Source organism: Ochotona curzoniae, unplaced genomic scaffold (genome assembly GCF_017591425.1).
Source record: "Ochotona curzoniae isolate NIBS_2020 unplaced genomic scaffold, NIBS_Ocur_1.0 contig_2723, whole genome shotgun sequence".
Lineage (NCBI taxonomy): Eukaryota > Metazoa > Chordata > Mammalia > Lagomorpha > Ochotonidae > Ochotona > Ochotona curzoniae.
This window is the reverse complement of record NW_024465573.1, coordinates 25,058,372-25,070,968: the sequence shown is the minus strand read 5'-3', so window position 1 is coordinate 25,070,968 and position 12,597 is coordinate 25,058,372. Positions and strand designations below refer to the sequence as shown.

At 40.5% G+C, this 12,597-nt stretch overlaps 1 protein-coding gene across 4 annotated transcripts in view; it reads left to right on the top strand.

Moving 5' to 3' along the window:
• Positions 1-12,597, top strand: part of DDX6 (DEAD-box helicase 6) — a 45,125-nt gene that overhangs the window by 11,043 nt on the left and 21,485 nt on the right. For all 4 annotated transcript variants that reach the window (XM_040977074.1, XM_040977071.1, XM_040977072.1 and 1 more), the window contains exons 5-6: positions 8,244-8,373; positions 10,483-10,629. In XM_040977074.1, the coding sequence (XP_040833008.1) occupies positions 8,244-8,373; positions 10,483-10,629 (277 nt within the window). The remainder of the gene's footprint in view (positions 1-8,243; positions 8,374-10,482; positions 10,630-12,597) is intronic.

The window sequence follows — 12,597 nt, the reverse complement described above, 5'->3', positions numbered from 1 at the left end:
TTTTAATAGTTTTTTGATCTGTGTGGATGATTTAACATTTCTTACATGTACATGCAAACATGTCCATGTTTGCTAAACTTCTAAAGAATAAGATTCAAAATTGTGTCTCTTCTGAAAATTTCAGTGTCAGTTTCTCAAGAATAAGGATATCCTCTTACAGCCAGTGTAATTAATACTTATGTCTCATCATTTGTATCCTAATTAGTTTATCCAAAAATGTTCTTTAAACCTCCCCTCCCCCGCATATACTTACTGCATGTCTTTAACCTATATTACTCATAATAATTTTCCTCTTTCTGTTTTTGAATGTTTTTATGACAGTAACATAAAAATGTAGCCTCCTTCTTTTAAAAAATAGAATATTCCTTTTGGGTTTGATCTTTTCACGTGATTAGTTCCAAGTTATGCTTTCTCAGCCAAAACACAAAAGTCATGTTAGGGTCTTCTCAGGGTTACTACATTTTAGGGTAATACATACAGTATAATATGAACACCTTTCTATTTGGGATTGCATGTGAATGCAGGAAGATGGGACACTCTTGGCCTGTCATGATGGCTCAGTGGATAAATCCTGCCCTGGAACTGCCCGTTTACTATATGGACACCTTTTCATGCCCCAGCTGCTCCACTTCCCAATCCAGTTCCCTGCTTGTGGCCTGGGAAAGCAGTTGAGGACAGCTCATAGCCTGGGGACTCTGCACCAGTGTGGGAAACTCAGAAGAAACTCCTGGCTTCTGGATAGAGCCATTGTGGCCATTGGGGAGCAAACCAGTGGATGGAAGATCTTTCTCTCCCTCTCTGTAACTTTAAATCTGGTCTGCCTTTCCAATAAAAATAAATAAATCTTTAAGAAAATAAAAGAGCTGTTTTAATTATATGGATGAGTCTTCTGCATTTGAGTCTTTTTAGAAAGTAGAATTTAGTTGCAGTCTTGCTATGATATTGCTGTAAAATGGGACACTTAAAAATACATGCTCTCAAAAAAGTGTTTTACACTGACATGTTGGAGTTGGATATACTGTAGATTGCTTCTGTATATTTCTTTAGTGTAACCATGTGAGACTTTAGGTCTAAAGATCTCTCTAGATCTGAGAGAGTGCAGAAATGACAGATACTCTATTATTGAGGGAAACCTGGAAACTCCCCACTGTTAGCAACAAAATTTCATATCACATCAGGAATTTCAAAGTATTTTGTCAGTTTGGTCTACAATTGTAGCTAAGAATTATAGTATTCTGAAGCCTTTAATAAGTGATTCCCTCTGCTAACAATGTTTTTTGTGTGTGTGACTAAGAGAATTATTTTCTCTGCCTTTAAATTTAGCATTTCCCTACTGATTACCATTGTAAATTTAAAGATTTATTTTTATTACAAAGTCAGATATACAGAGAGGAAGAGAGACAGAGAGGAAGATCTTCTGTCCGATGATTCACTTCCCAAGTGAGTGCAACGGCCGGTGCTGCGCCAATCCGAAGCCGGGAACCCGGAACCTCCTCCCGGTCTCCCACATGGGTGGGAGAAAGCTTTGGGCTGTCCTCGACTGCTTTCCCAGGCTACAAGCAGGGAGTTGGATAGGAAGTGGAGCTGCCAGGATAGAATCGGCGCCCATATGGGATCCCGGTGGCGCATTCAAGGCGAGGACTTTAGCCACTAGGCCACGCCGCCGGGCCCTGGGGTATGTTTGTCTTCTATCTCCCTTTTTCTGGGCAGGTGAGGTATCTGTAATAACTTTGTTTCCTTTACAGTACTCATTTTTGCTTTTAAACATTAAAATTTTATTTGAAAAGTAGAATTAGAAATATCCCATTTGCTTATTCATTCCTTAAATGCCTACAAGAGCTGGACTGCGGCAGCTTAAAGGAGGAGCCCAGAACTCAAGCTGGGTCTCCCATACAGGGCTCAAGCGTTTAAGTTACCACTGTGCTGATTTCCAAAGTATGCAATATCAGGAAGCTAAAAGTGGAGCTGAGACATTAATCCAGTTACCTAGTATGGGATGCAGGTCTCCCAAGTGATAACTCAGTCATTATGCTAAAGGCCTGCCTATCATCTCCATAGTTTTTTCCTTTGAAATGAGTGGGTTTTTGTTGTTGATTGCTTGTTTGCTTTTAGTTGAAAGGCAGACTAAAAGAGAGGCAATTAAAAACCAGAGGGGTCTTCCCATCTGCTGGTTCACTTCCCAGATGGCCAGAACAACCAGAGCTGGGCCAGTTTGAAGGCAGGAACTTCTACATTTCCATTATGGGAACAGGGGTTGAAGTGCTTGGGCCATCCTATGCCTCTTTTCCAGGTGCATTAGTAGGGAGCCAGATCAGAAACAGAATAACCAAGGATTGAACTGTCACCCATATAGTACTGGTACTACAGTGGAGGCCTGACCATGGTGCCTGTCTCTGTTTTTCAGCTGAAATGTCTTTGAAGGGATTAAGAGGAAGCAGCTAAGATATAACTGATTAGGCATTATTTGAATACCAGAAAATCACAAATGTGCTATTCTTTAGTTGTAGGCAGTTTAAACCAACTTGTTTTAAGACTATTGAGAGAATACTGAATTCACAAAATTGGGAGAAGTTTAAAGAAAATATATTCAGAAATGGCCAAGAACTGTGGTAGCTCTCAAGAGCTTTGCTAACTGTAATGGATGCACTGTAGCAGTTTAAGTGTCTTAGGGAGCATTTAGCTATCCTTATTTGGGTTGTTCACCATTTCGTTTAGAAGGCTGACTGGATTTTTTTAAAGATATTTTTATTGGAAAGTCAGATCTACAGAGAGAAGGAGAGACAGAGAAAGATCTTTTGTCCATTGGTTCATCCCCAAGTGGCCACCGTGGCCAGAGCTGAATTGATTGAACCTAGGGTCTTTTCTGGGTCTCCCATGCGGTTGTAGGGTGCCAAGGCTTTGGGCCATCCTCCACTGCTTTCCGAGGCCACAGCAGGGATCTGGATGGGAAGCAGAGCATTGGGGATATAAATCAGTTCCCATTTGGGATTCTGGCTCTTGCAAGGTGAGGACTTTAGCCTCACACCTAGCCCAGTTGACTGGATTTGATCTCGATGGGGGGAAGCTAGGTTGCAGTTCAAGGAACTGAGGATGTTATTAGGAAAGAGATGCTAGGGTAACCAGAACTCAACAAATAGCTGTTGAATTGATCCCTACATCTTACAGTGGAACAATGACTTGGAGGAAGCCTAAGATAGTAGATGTCTTTATTTCTCGTTAGAGAGGTAACTTTGAAGATAGAAGTCACATATCACACATTTTGTAAATGGTTCAGTTCAGTGGGTTTTATTTGAAGCTGTGTAACCATCATTAGCACAATCACATTTTAAAACATTTTTATCTTCCTCCAGAATTAAAAACTCCTTCAACTAATCATCCTTTATTATTGCCCAGCTGCAGCTAACCACTAACCATTTTGCCTACTGTGGACATTGCATGTAAATGAAATTACACAGTATGTGGTCTTATGTGACTGGCTTTTCAGCACATCCATGTTCAGTATGTGTCAAATGTCCATTTCTTTTTCTAGTGCACATTTCAAGTTTTATTTGAAAGGCAGAAGGATGGATAGAGATATTCTATGTGCTGATTCGTTCCCCAAATGACAACAATAGTTAAGTATAGGTCAGGCTGAAGACAGAAGCTCAGAACTCAGTCCAGGTCTACCACGTGTGTGCCAGGACCCCAAGTACTTGAGCCATCTTTTCCCATGGTGTACACTAGCAGGAAGCTGGATCAGAAACTGAGTAGCTAGGGCTCCAACCAGGTACTCCAGTGTGAATGGTGACAACTTTTGTACCAAACACCTGCCCTCTCCATTCTTCTTAGCAACTATGCCATTGTATGACTATACCACTTTCTGTTCATTCATTCATCACTGGTAGATAATAGAGTTTTTCCACTTTGGGCTGAGAATAATGCCACTGTGAACATAACGCAAGTTTTTGGGTAGAGATATTTTTACTTAGTTTTTATATATGCCAAGAACACTGTTACACCGTAACTCTGTTTAACCTTTGGATGAGCTATCAGACTATTTCCCAAAGTGACTATATATTTCCGCTAATAGTGTGTAAGGGTCTACTTCTTATTGTTGTCCGTATCTGTTTGTAAATAGATGTTTGCATTCTAATTCTAGTGTTGCTCTGTAACATTGAAGCAGAACAGTTTATATCTTTGAGACTTTATTGTCAATTATAAAACTATCCATATTAAAAGGATATAAATAATATTAAGTATGTAATTGCCTAACATTGTTTGCATGGTAAATTTTAAAATAATTTTGGTTTTTTGCCCCTCCTGAAAGTCTAGCAAAATTTCACCTTAGATTTCATAGTTGTTTGAATCAGAGTTAAATTCTTTTGTATTATTATTAACTTGTCTAAAGGTACAGCTACAGAGAAGGGGAGAGGCAGAGAGAGAGCTGGCTTCCATCTGCTAGTTTACTGCCCACGTTGCAACAGCCAGGCCTAGACTAGGCCAAACCCAGGAGCCTTGGACTCCATTGTGTATCTCATAGGGGTAACAGGCACCCAGACACTTGCAGAAAATGGAATTTAAAAGATAAATTTAGCTCAGTGCAAAAACATTTTGGATTCCATGTATATTCATAGTTTGTCTTGGTTACAAAGTTTTCCTGATTTATTACTCTTAGAATAAAAAATTGGGCACAATTTCCTCTTAGCAGTTGAAACAGTTGAACTTTTGTAGACTTCCAGGTCAGATAAATGAATGGGCTTTACTTTATAAGAATAGTTCAGGGGCTAGCATGATGGCTCGTTTGGCTATTGATCCCGCCTGCAAAGCACTGGGATCCTATGTGGGTACCATTTCATGTCTCAGGTATTCCACTTCCCAACCAGCTCCCTGCTTATGGCCTGGGAAAGCAGTGGAGGATGGCCCACAGCCATGGGACCCTGTACCCACATGAGAGACCTGGAAGAGGCTCTTGGCTTCAGATCAGTTCAGCTCTGGTTGTGGCCATTTGAGGAGTTAACCAGCGGATATCAGATCTTTGTATATTGCTCTCTGTAAATCTGCCTAATAAAAATAAATAAACCTTTTAAAAATATACTTCAGAAATTTGTGGGAAAATGGAATTAGTAAAAATTCATTTTTGTACAAAAGTTCATTTTGGTGCAAAAGAATCAAAAACCTTTTATAATAAAGATTTCCATCAATACTTCAAGATTTATTTATTTATTTATGTATGTATTTGAAAGGCATAGTGATGAGAGAAAGAAGTATCCTCCATTTGCTGCTTGCTTCACTCTCCTAATACAATACCAATATTAGATTAGGCCAGAGCAGAAAGGTGGCAGGAACCAGAAACTTCATTTAGGTTTCATGTGGGTGACAGGAACCCACATTTTTGGGCCATCATCCATTGCCTCCAAGACACATTAGCAGAAAGTTAGATGTGAAATGTGGATGACTGGGATTTGACCTAGACACTCCCATTTTGGATGTGGGCATCCCAAGCAACCTGCTGTACCTATGCATCCATCAACTTTCAGAAGACCCCTTGTTGTATGGATTTCCCTCTATTTTTTTTTTTTAGATTTATTTTATTTGTTATTTTTATTGGAAAGTCATATATTCGGAGAGGAGGAGAGAAAGATCTTCCATGTGTTGATTGACTTTCCAAGTGGCCACAACAGCCAGAGCTGAGCTTATCCAAAGGCAGGAGCCAGAATCTTTTTCCAGGTCTCCACACAGGTGCAGGGTCCCAAGGCTTTGGGCCGTCCTTGATAGCTTTCCCAGACCACGAGCAGGAAGCTGAATGGGAAATGGAGCTGTTGGGATTAGAACCGGCACCTAGTATGGGATCCTGGCACATGCAAGACTAGGATTTTAGCTGCTTGGCTACTATGCTGGGCCCTTGTTATCCTTTTTTTGTCAGGAGCCATGTACTATAGCCACACTAAAGCCATGTAGGGAGTCATGTACTAGAGCCACACTGAAGCCATTTTGAATATAGAACTATGGACCAGTGGAAAACCCCTGGCTGGCTAGATGCTTGGGAAAGAAGTTATGAAACTAATCACACCCTTAGCTTAAGTTGTTTCTAGCAACTGTTTCAGAATGTGATTTATGCTGTACCTGCTGACATCTTGTTACTGATTACCTATGCTATTGTCAATATGCTGGTTACTATTGTTGATATGGTAGTTGCTCAAGAACAATTGGTCTTGAGACCATGGCTTGTGTCCCAGTTTCTCCTTTCCTCCCTGAGCCTTAGTTACTGAAGAATATAAAACCCCTCAATTAAAATCAATAAACTGACAGCTTGATCAGACATCCTGTCTTGCTGTCCATTCTTCGTGTCTCTTGTCCCCTTCATTCTCTCCTAGGTTGATTGTGACCCCCGTTGACTGTCCTGCTGGACAGGACACTTTTTTTTACCACCAAAATAAAATTTCTCTTTTAATTCCATTTGTATCTAATGTTTTAGCCTTATTATTTTTTTAAAGATTTATTTATTTTTATTGGAAAAGCAGATATACAGAGAGGAAGAGGGACAGACAAGAAGATCTTCTGTCCAATGATTCACTCCCCAGCACGTGCAAGATGAGGACTTTAACCACTACGCTATTGCGCTGAGCCCCAGCCTTATTATTTTAACATTCATTTATTGTTAGATATATTTAGAGAGAAGGAGAGAGATTCTTCTTCGACTAGTTCACTTCACAGTTGGCTGTAACATCCATGGATAGGCCAGGCTGGAACCAGGAGTTGCAATGCAATCTGGATTTCCTGCATGGTTTGCAGGGGCCTGCTGCTTTATCCAGGCCATTACCAGGGAGCTGGATCAGAAGTAGAACAGCTAGGACATGTAGGATGACAGTTCTGAAGGCGACAAAGCTTTACTTAGCTCCTGGGACCTTAATTCTTTCTAGAGGCAATGTCCTCCAACATAAATGAGAATACTTGAAAAAAGGTAATGAAAAACGGTTAAAACTTGTTTATTTGGCATTTTAAAAACCCATGGCATCCATACATGATTTTTCATAAAATACATTTCCATAAACTTTGTTGAAAATCCCTCATTTTGTCTCCTTCTGCCCTAAGAACCTACTGTTGAGTAATGTGTCTTTGATAACAAGCTGTACTAGAAAAGCTGAGCATTGTCTGTTCTGATGCTTTATTATTTTGTGTCTCGTATCCCTTTTTAACTTCTCCATGCATGTTTGTGTTTAATCTTAAATGGTCTTTGGCTGTTTTAGAAATTTGTTCTAAGTATTTAGTAAGAAATATCTTGTGCAAAATACATATGAAAAAGTAAGCTAAATGGGAAAATAAGTCACCCTCAGTGATGTGACTTTGGAATTAGATAACTGAAATGCAATTAGAGCTCTCACCAAATGAACTTATTTCAGAACACAGAAGGAATCTGTAAGATACAGACATTGGAATTGTATATAATATATGAATACCAAGTAGTACCAGAGGTTAGGTTTTATAGCTGTAATTTATTTTGTGCAAGGATAAGCTGCCCTGTTTTTTATACACCATTTTTCGTTGTGGTCAAAAATAGTTAAATATCATTGCTGTATAGTCTTTGCTTAGAATTGTTTCTGAGGGGTCGGTGCGGTGGCCTAGCAGCTGAAGTACTCGCCTTGAATGCTCCAGGATCCCATATGGATGCCAGTTCTAATCCCGCCAGCCCCGCTTCCCATCCAGCTCCCTGCTTGTGACCTGGGAAAGCAGTGGAGACAGTCCAAAGCTTTGGGACTTGGGAGACCTGGAAGAGCTCTTGGCTCCTGGCTTCAGACTGGCGCAGCACTGGACGTTGCAGTCCCTTGGGGAGTGAACCACCAGACAGAAGATCTTCCTCTCTGTCTCTCCTCCTCTCTCTATATATCTGCCTTTCCAATAAAAATAAATAAATAAATCTTTGAAAAAAAAAAGAATTGTTTCTGATAGTTCCAATTATTAATTGAAATATCTTGGGTTTATTTTATATCCTACCCCTATTCCCCCATTTTCTTTGTATGCACATACACAGTTTTTATTAGGATACGATGTAAAATGTACTCTACAAGAAGTTGTATATTGGTACTGATGGTGATGTTGACTAGTCCTGCTTTAAATGTCCCTGGATATATGCTCTTCATATAAGATGAATATAGGGCTTTAAAACAATACCAAGAAAAATGATCCTTTAGTGTGTTTTAGAGAATAATTTACTTGTTTTCAATTCTTAACTCAAAAACAATTTTCTGTTGTTTTACTTCTTTTAGGAGGAGAGCATTCCCATTGCTTTATCTGGTAGGGATATCTTAGCTAGAGCAAAAAATGGAACGGGCAAGAGCGGTGCCTACCTCATTCCCTTACTTGAACGGCTAGACCTGAAGAAGGACAATATACAAGGTTAGTTGGAGAAAAATTTGTGTTTTAAACTAAAAATTGCAGTTAGATCTTGCTATACTGAAGATAATCTCCCCGGAGACAGCCTTCTCTCTGTTGACAGTGTTTGGCCTACATGTTTATAGATGTGATTCCCAACTTTGAAGAGATTTCTAATTTTCAAAATATTTTTTATATTACTTAAAGTTTACATAGCACTGCAGTGAAACTAGCAAAATCAGTGTCATTCTATAGATATTAAAGCTAAGAACATGAGGAGTAGACTGTGTAAACTGTGGAACTGTTGTTGTTTATGGGTTTTTTGTTAGCAGTTGGTATTTGTGGAGTTTTTGGTAGAAATATGAACTTCTGTTTTAAAGGCTTCTGGCTTTGGGATTTTAAGAATTATAGGCAGTTGAAAGAAAAACAGATTTCTGTAATTGTACCTAGAGTAAGCTAATACAGTTAAGATTTTACCTCTAATGTTTGCTTAAAATTTTTTTTAAAAAGAATTATGTATTTAGGGCCTGGCTCCGTAGGCTAGCAGCTAAAGTCCTCGCCTTGTGTGTGCCGAGATCACATGTGGGTGCCGGTCCTAACCCTAGCAGCTCCACTTCCCATCCAGCTCCCTGCTTGTGGCCTGGGAAAGCAGTTGAGGACAGCCCAAAGCCCTTGGACCCTGCACCCACGTGGAACACCCAGAAGTTCCTGGCTCCTGGCTTTGGATCAGCTCAGCTCTGCCCATTGTGGCCCCTTGGGGAGTGAATCAGTGGACAGAAAATCTTTGTCTTTCCTCCTCTCTGAAATCTAACTTTCCAATAAAAAAAAATAATAATAATAAATCTTAAAAGAACTATGTATTTGATTGGCAGAGTGACATAAGGGAATGACAAAAATCTTCCATCCACTGGTTAATTTGCCATATTACATCAATAGGTAAGGGTTTGTTTGTTCCATGTGGGTGTCAGGGCCTTAAGTACTTGGGCCATCTTGTGCTGCTTTCCCAAGCTTTGTTCTTGGGAAGCTGAATCAGAAGTAGGTCTAGGGGAACTTGCACTGGTGCTTCATTATGGGATGCCAGTGTTACAACTAACAGTGTAACCCACCATGCTATAATGCCAGTCTCTTAAAATTTTCCTCTTTATTTATCCATAATTGTTATTTCTACCTACTTTCATATGATATAAGCAGAAATCCTACTTGGTTGTTGGAACTGTTGAATGATTGTCAAACATTAATCTAGCTAGGACCTCTAATAAAAAATATGTGGAGTCTTTAAAAAAGGTTTCTTTTTGGTTTTGGGTTTTTTTTTTCCCCACCAAAATTTATCTTTCAATTCCATTTTCACAAACTTTGACATTTGTCATAGTAAATTGATATATCTCCTATGCCCATTAAAATTACACCTTTTTCCTCCCTCTTAATATTATTTCAAAGAAAGAGTTAGCTTCCATTTATTGATTCACCCCTGCAGATGGTTGCATTAGCCTGGGTTGGGCCAGGCTGAAGCCAGGAACTTTATTCGAGTCTTCATATGCGTGCAGGGACTCAAGCACTTGGGTTACCCTCCACTGCTTTTCCCAGACCATAAACACAGAGCTGGATTAGAAGTAAAGCAGCTGGGGTCAGCACAATGTCTCAACAGGCTGATCTGCCTGCCAGCTCCTGTATCCCATATGGGTGCCAGTTTGTGTCCTGATTACTCCACTTCCAATCCAGCTCCTTGGTTGTAGACTGGGAAAGCAGTGGAGATTGGCTTAAGTCCTTGGGCCCTTTACCCACATGGGATATCCAGAGGAAGCTCCTGGTTTCAAATCAGCTCAGCTGCAACCATTGCACCCATTTGGGGAGTGAACTATGAATGGAAAGACTCTGTCTTCTCTCTGTAAATTTGCCTTATCAAATAAAGATAAAGGAAATATTGAAAAAAATGAAGTTGGGTGGTGAACTGTTGCTCGTAAAGGTTGCTGACATCCAGAGTGTTGACGTTAGTGTGCCTGAATACTGGCCCCCGAAGTTACTAATGAATGTGTTTTGGTATTTAGATTACAAGGGGCTAATATTTCTGAGCTCCTTAAATTCTTAAGGTATTCAGACATGTTCTGTTTTCTCTTTTTTCTTGATATTTTCCAGCAATGGTGATTGTTCCCACTAGAGAACTTGCTCTACAGGTCAGTCAAATTTGCATCCAGGTCAGCAAACACATGGGAGGGGCCAAAGTGATGGCAACCACAGGAGGAACCAATTTGCGGGATGACATAATGAGACTTGATGACACAGGTAGGAAATGAGTGACACAGGGTGGCATGGCTCTCAATTATACATGTTCCCTTTCAATAAGTTATTAAAAATGGTTTAAGAATTAAGGAACAAAATTATTGCAGTAAAAATACCAATTTTAAAAATGCCAAGAAAAGGCAAACTGATCATTGATAGGATGTGCACCATTATAGTCACAACTTTAAAATGTAAGTGAAACCGAATTTATATTCGTTGTACGTGTCTACTTGGTGAAGCTGAAAAATGTTAAAAACCAATAATGTGAATTTATGTAAAAATAGTTGATTTGCAGTATAGAAATTTAAATCCATTTGGATCTCTATGTACAGCTTGGTAGAATATTTTAAAACTACAAATTAGCACTTTTAAGAATCTCCCCTGAAATTGCAATTGGTTAAATGCAAGACTATATATAGAATATTGTTCGCAGTATGGTTTGTAGTACTGAAAAATCAACCCACCCTAAATGTGACAGGAAATTGGCTATAGGAGGGTGTATTTTGTTTGTTTTGTTTTTTATTATTATCATTTTATGATACAGTTCCACAGGCCTTGACATTTCCTTTACGCTCTTCCCCAAGTCTGCTCCCCGCCCCAACTGAGTTCCCTTATATTATTACTGTAGTGTAGTTCTTCAAAAACAGTCGTATGTCCATCATTGTGGGCATGGACAGTGGCAGAGTCCAAAATCCTATTGTTACGATATCATAGTTTCAGTGGGAGTCCATCTTTGATCTGGAAGTAGAGATACATAATGCATTATGTCCTCACATCTGGGTATGATAGTCTCCATTACACAGTTACTGTATATCCCGTTAAATGGAAAGGCACAATACAACTCCACAACAGGAAGAAAAATAGAAATTTACAACACCATGAATTTCTTAAGATGTTTTGATAGTTCAGCAGTCCTGAATTGCTGTTGATCCTGCCACTCCAGTTGAGATGAAATCTCTCCAGAATCCATTGACTGCCGTGGTCTGCCTTAGAGTGTCCGTCTGCCCAGATATTCATTGCCAACGCTTGTTTGGAGTAGTTGATCAGTTTGTTCTGTGTTCTGTCCTCTGCCATGGTACCAGGTCTCCTCTGGAGGCTTCAATGTACTGTCATATCCTCCGTGTCTATTTGGATATGCTGTGCACTGCTCCATGTGAGCCACTGAGGAGGCCCAACTCTGACACATGGCACTCCACAATCATACCATGGAAATTGCAGTTCTCTCCATGGTTGTGGTTCTGAGTCTAGTGGTTCAGTTGGTAGGGGCACACCAAAGAAACCTCATCTTTGGCCATCCCAGACCTGATTGTTGTTTGTGTGTGCTAATGTAGGGTCCAGCTCAATCTGTCACCCAAATCAGCCTACACACACACTGGTAGTTGCAGTTGCTAGGTCAGTTCTGTCTTCAACCCCGTATTTTATGCCTGATCCTGCCCACCACATACTTGGCCTTCACACAAACGAGCGGGAGCTACAGCGTAGTTGGAGCAACCAGCAATAGCCTCTACCAGGCCCACCCTCTACCCTGGTTCCCATGCTTGCCAGTATGTACAGCTGACTGGTCCCATCTGTGTCATATCGCCTTCTGCTTTCGTACATGTCAGTGGGCATTGAAGCCCATTTCATCATAACCAGCCCCACTATCCAGTCCACACTGGCCACCATCTGTCATGCCATGCCTGTGCCTGATAGAATTTGCCCCTGTGCCAGCATCTGCTAGCTGATTCTCCAGGAAAGCCCAAACCACCCACACCCACTCTGGCTTATGCGTGTACCAGAAAGTACAGTCAGCCCAGCCTGGCCTGTCCCTGATCCAGCTCATGAGTAGGCCATCAGATGTTGTGTCCCTGTCTAGCCTGGTCTTCCCCCATCCCAGCTCTCATGCTCGCCAGTGGGAGTAATGGCCAAGTATGGGGGTCCCTCAGCCCCCCACTGGGTCTGTCTCCACCAACCCTAGGTTTCTCATATGCT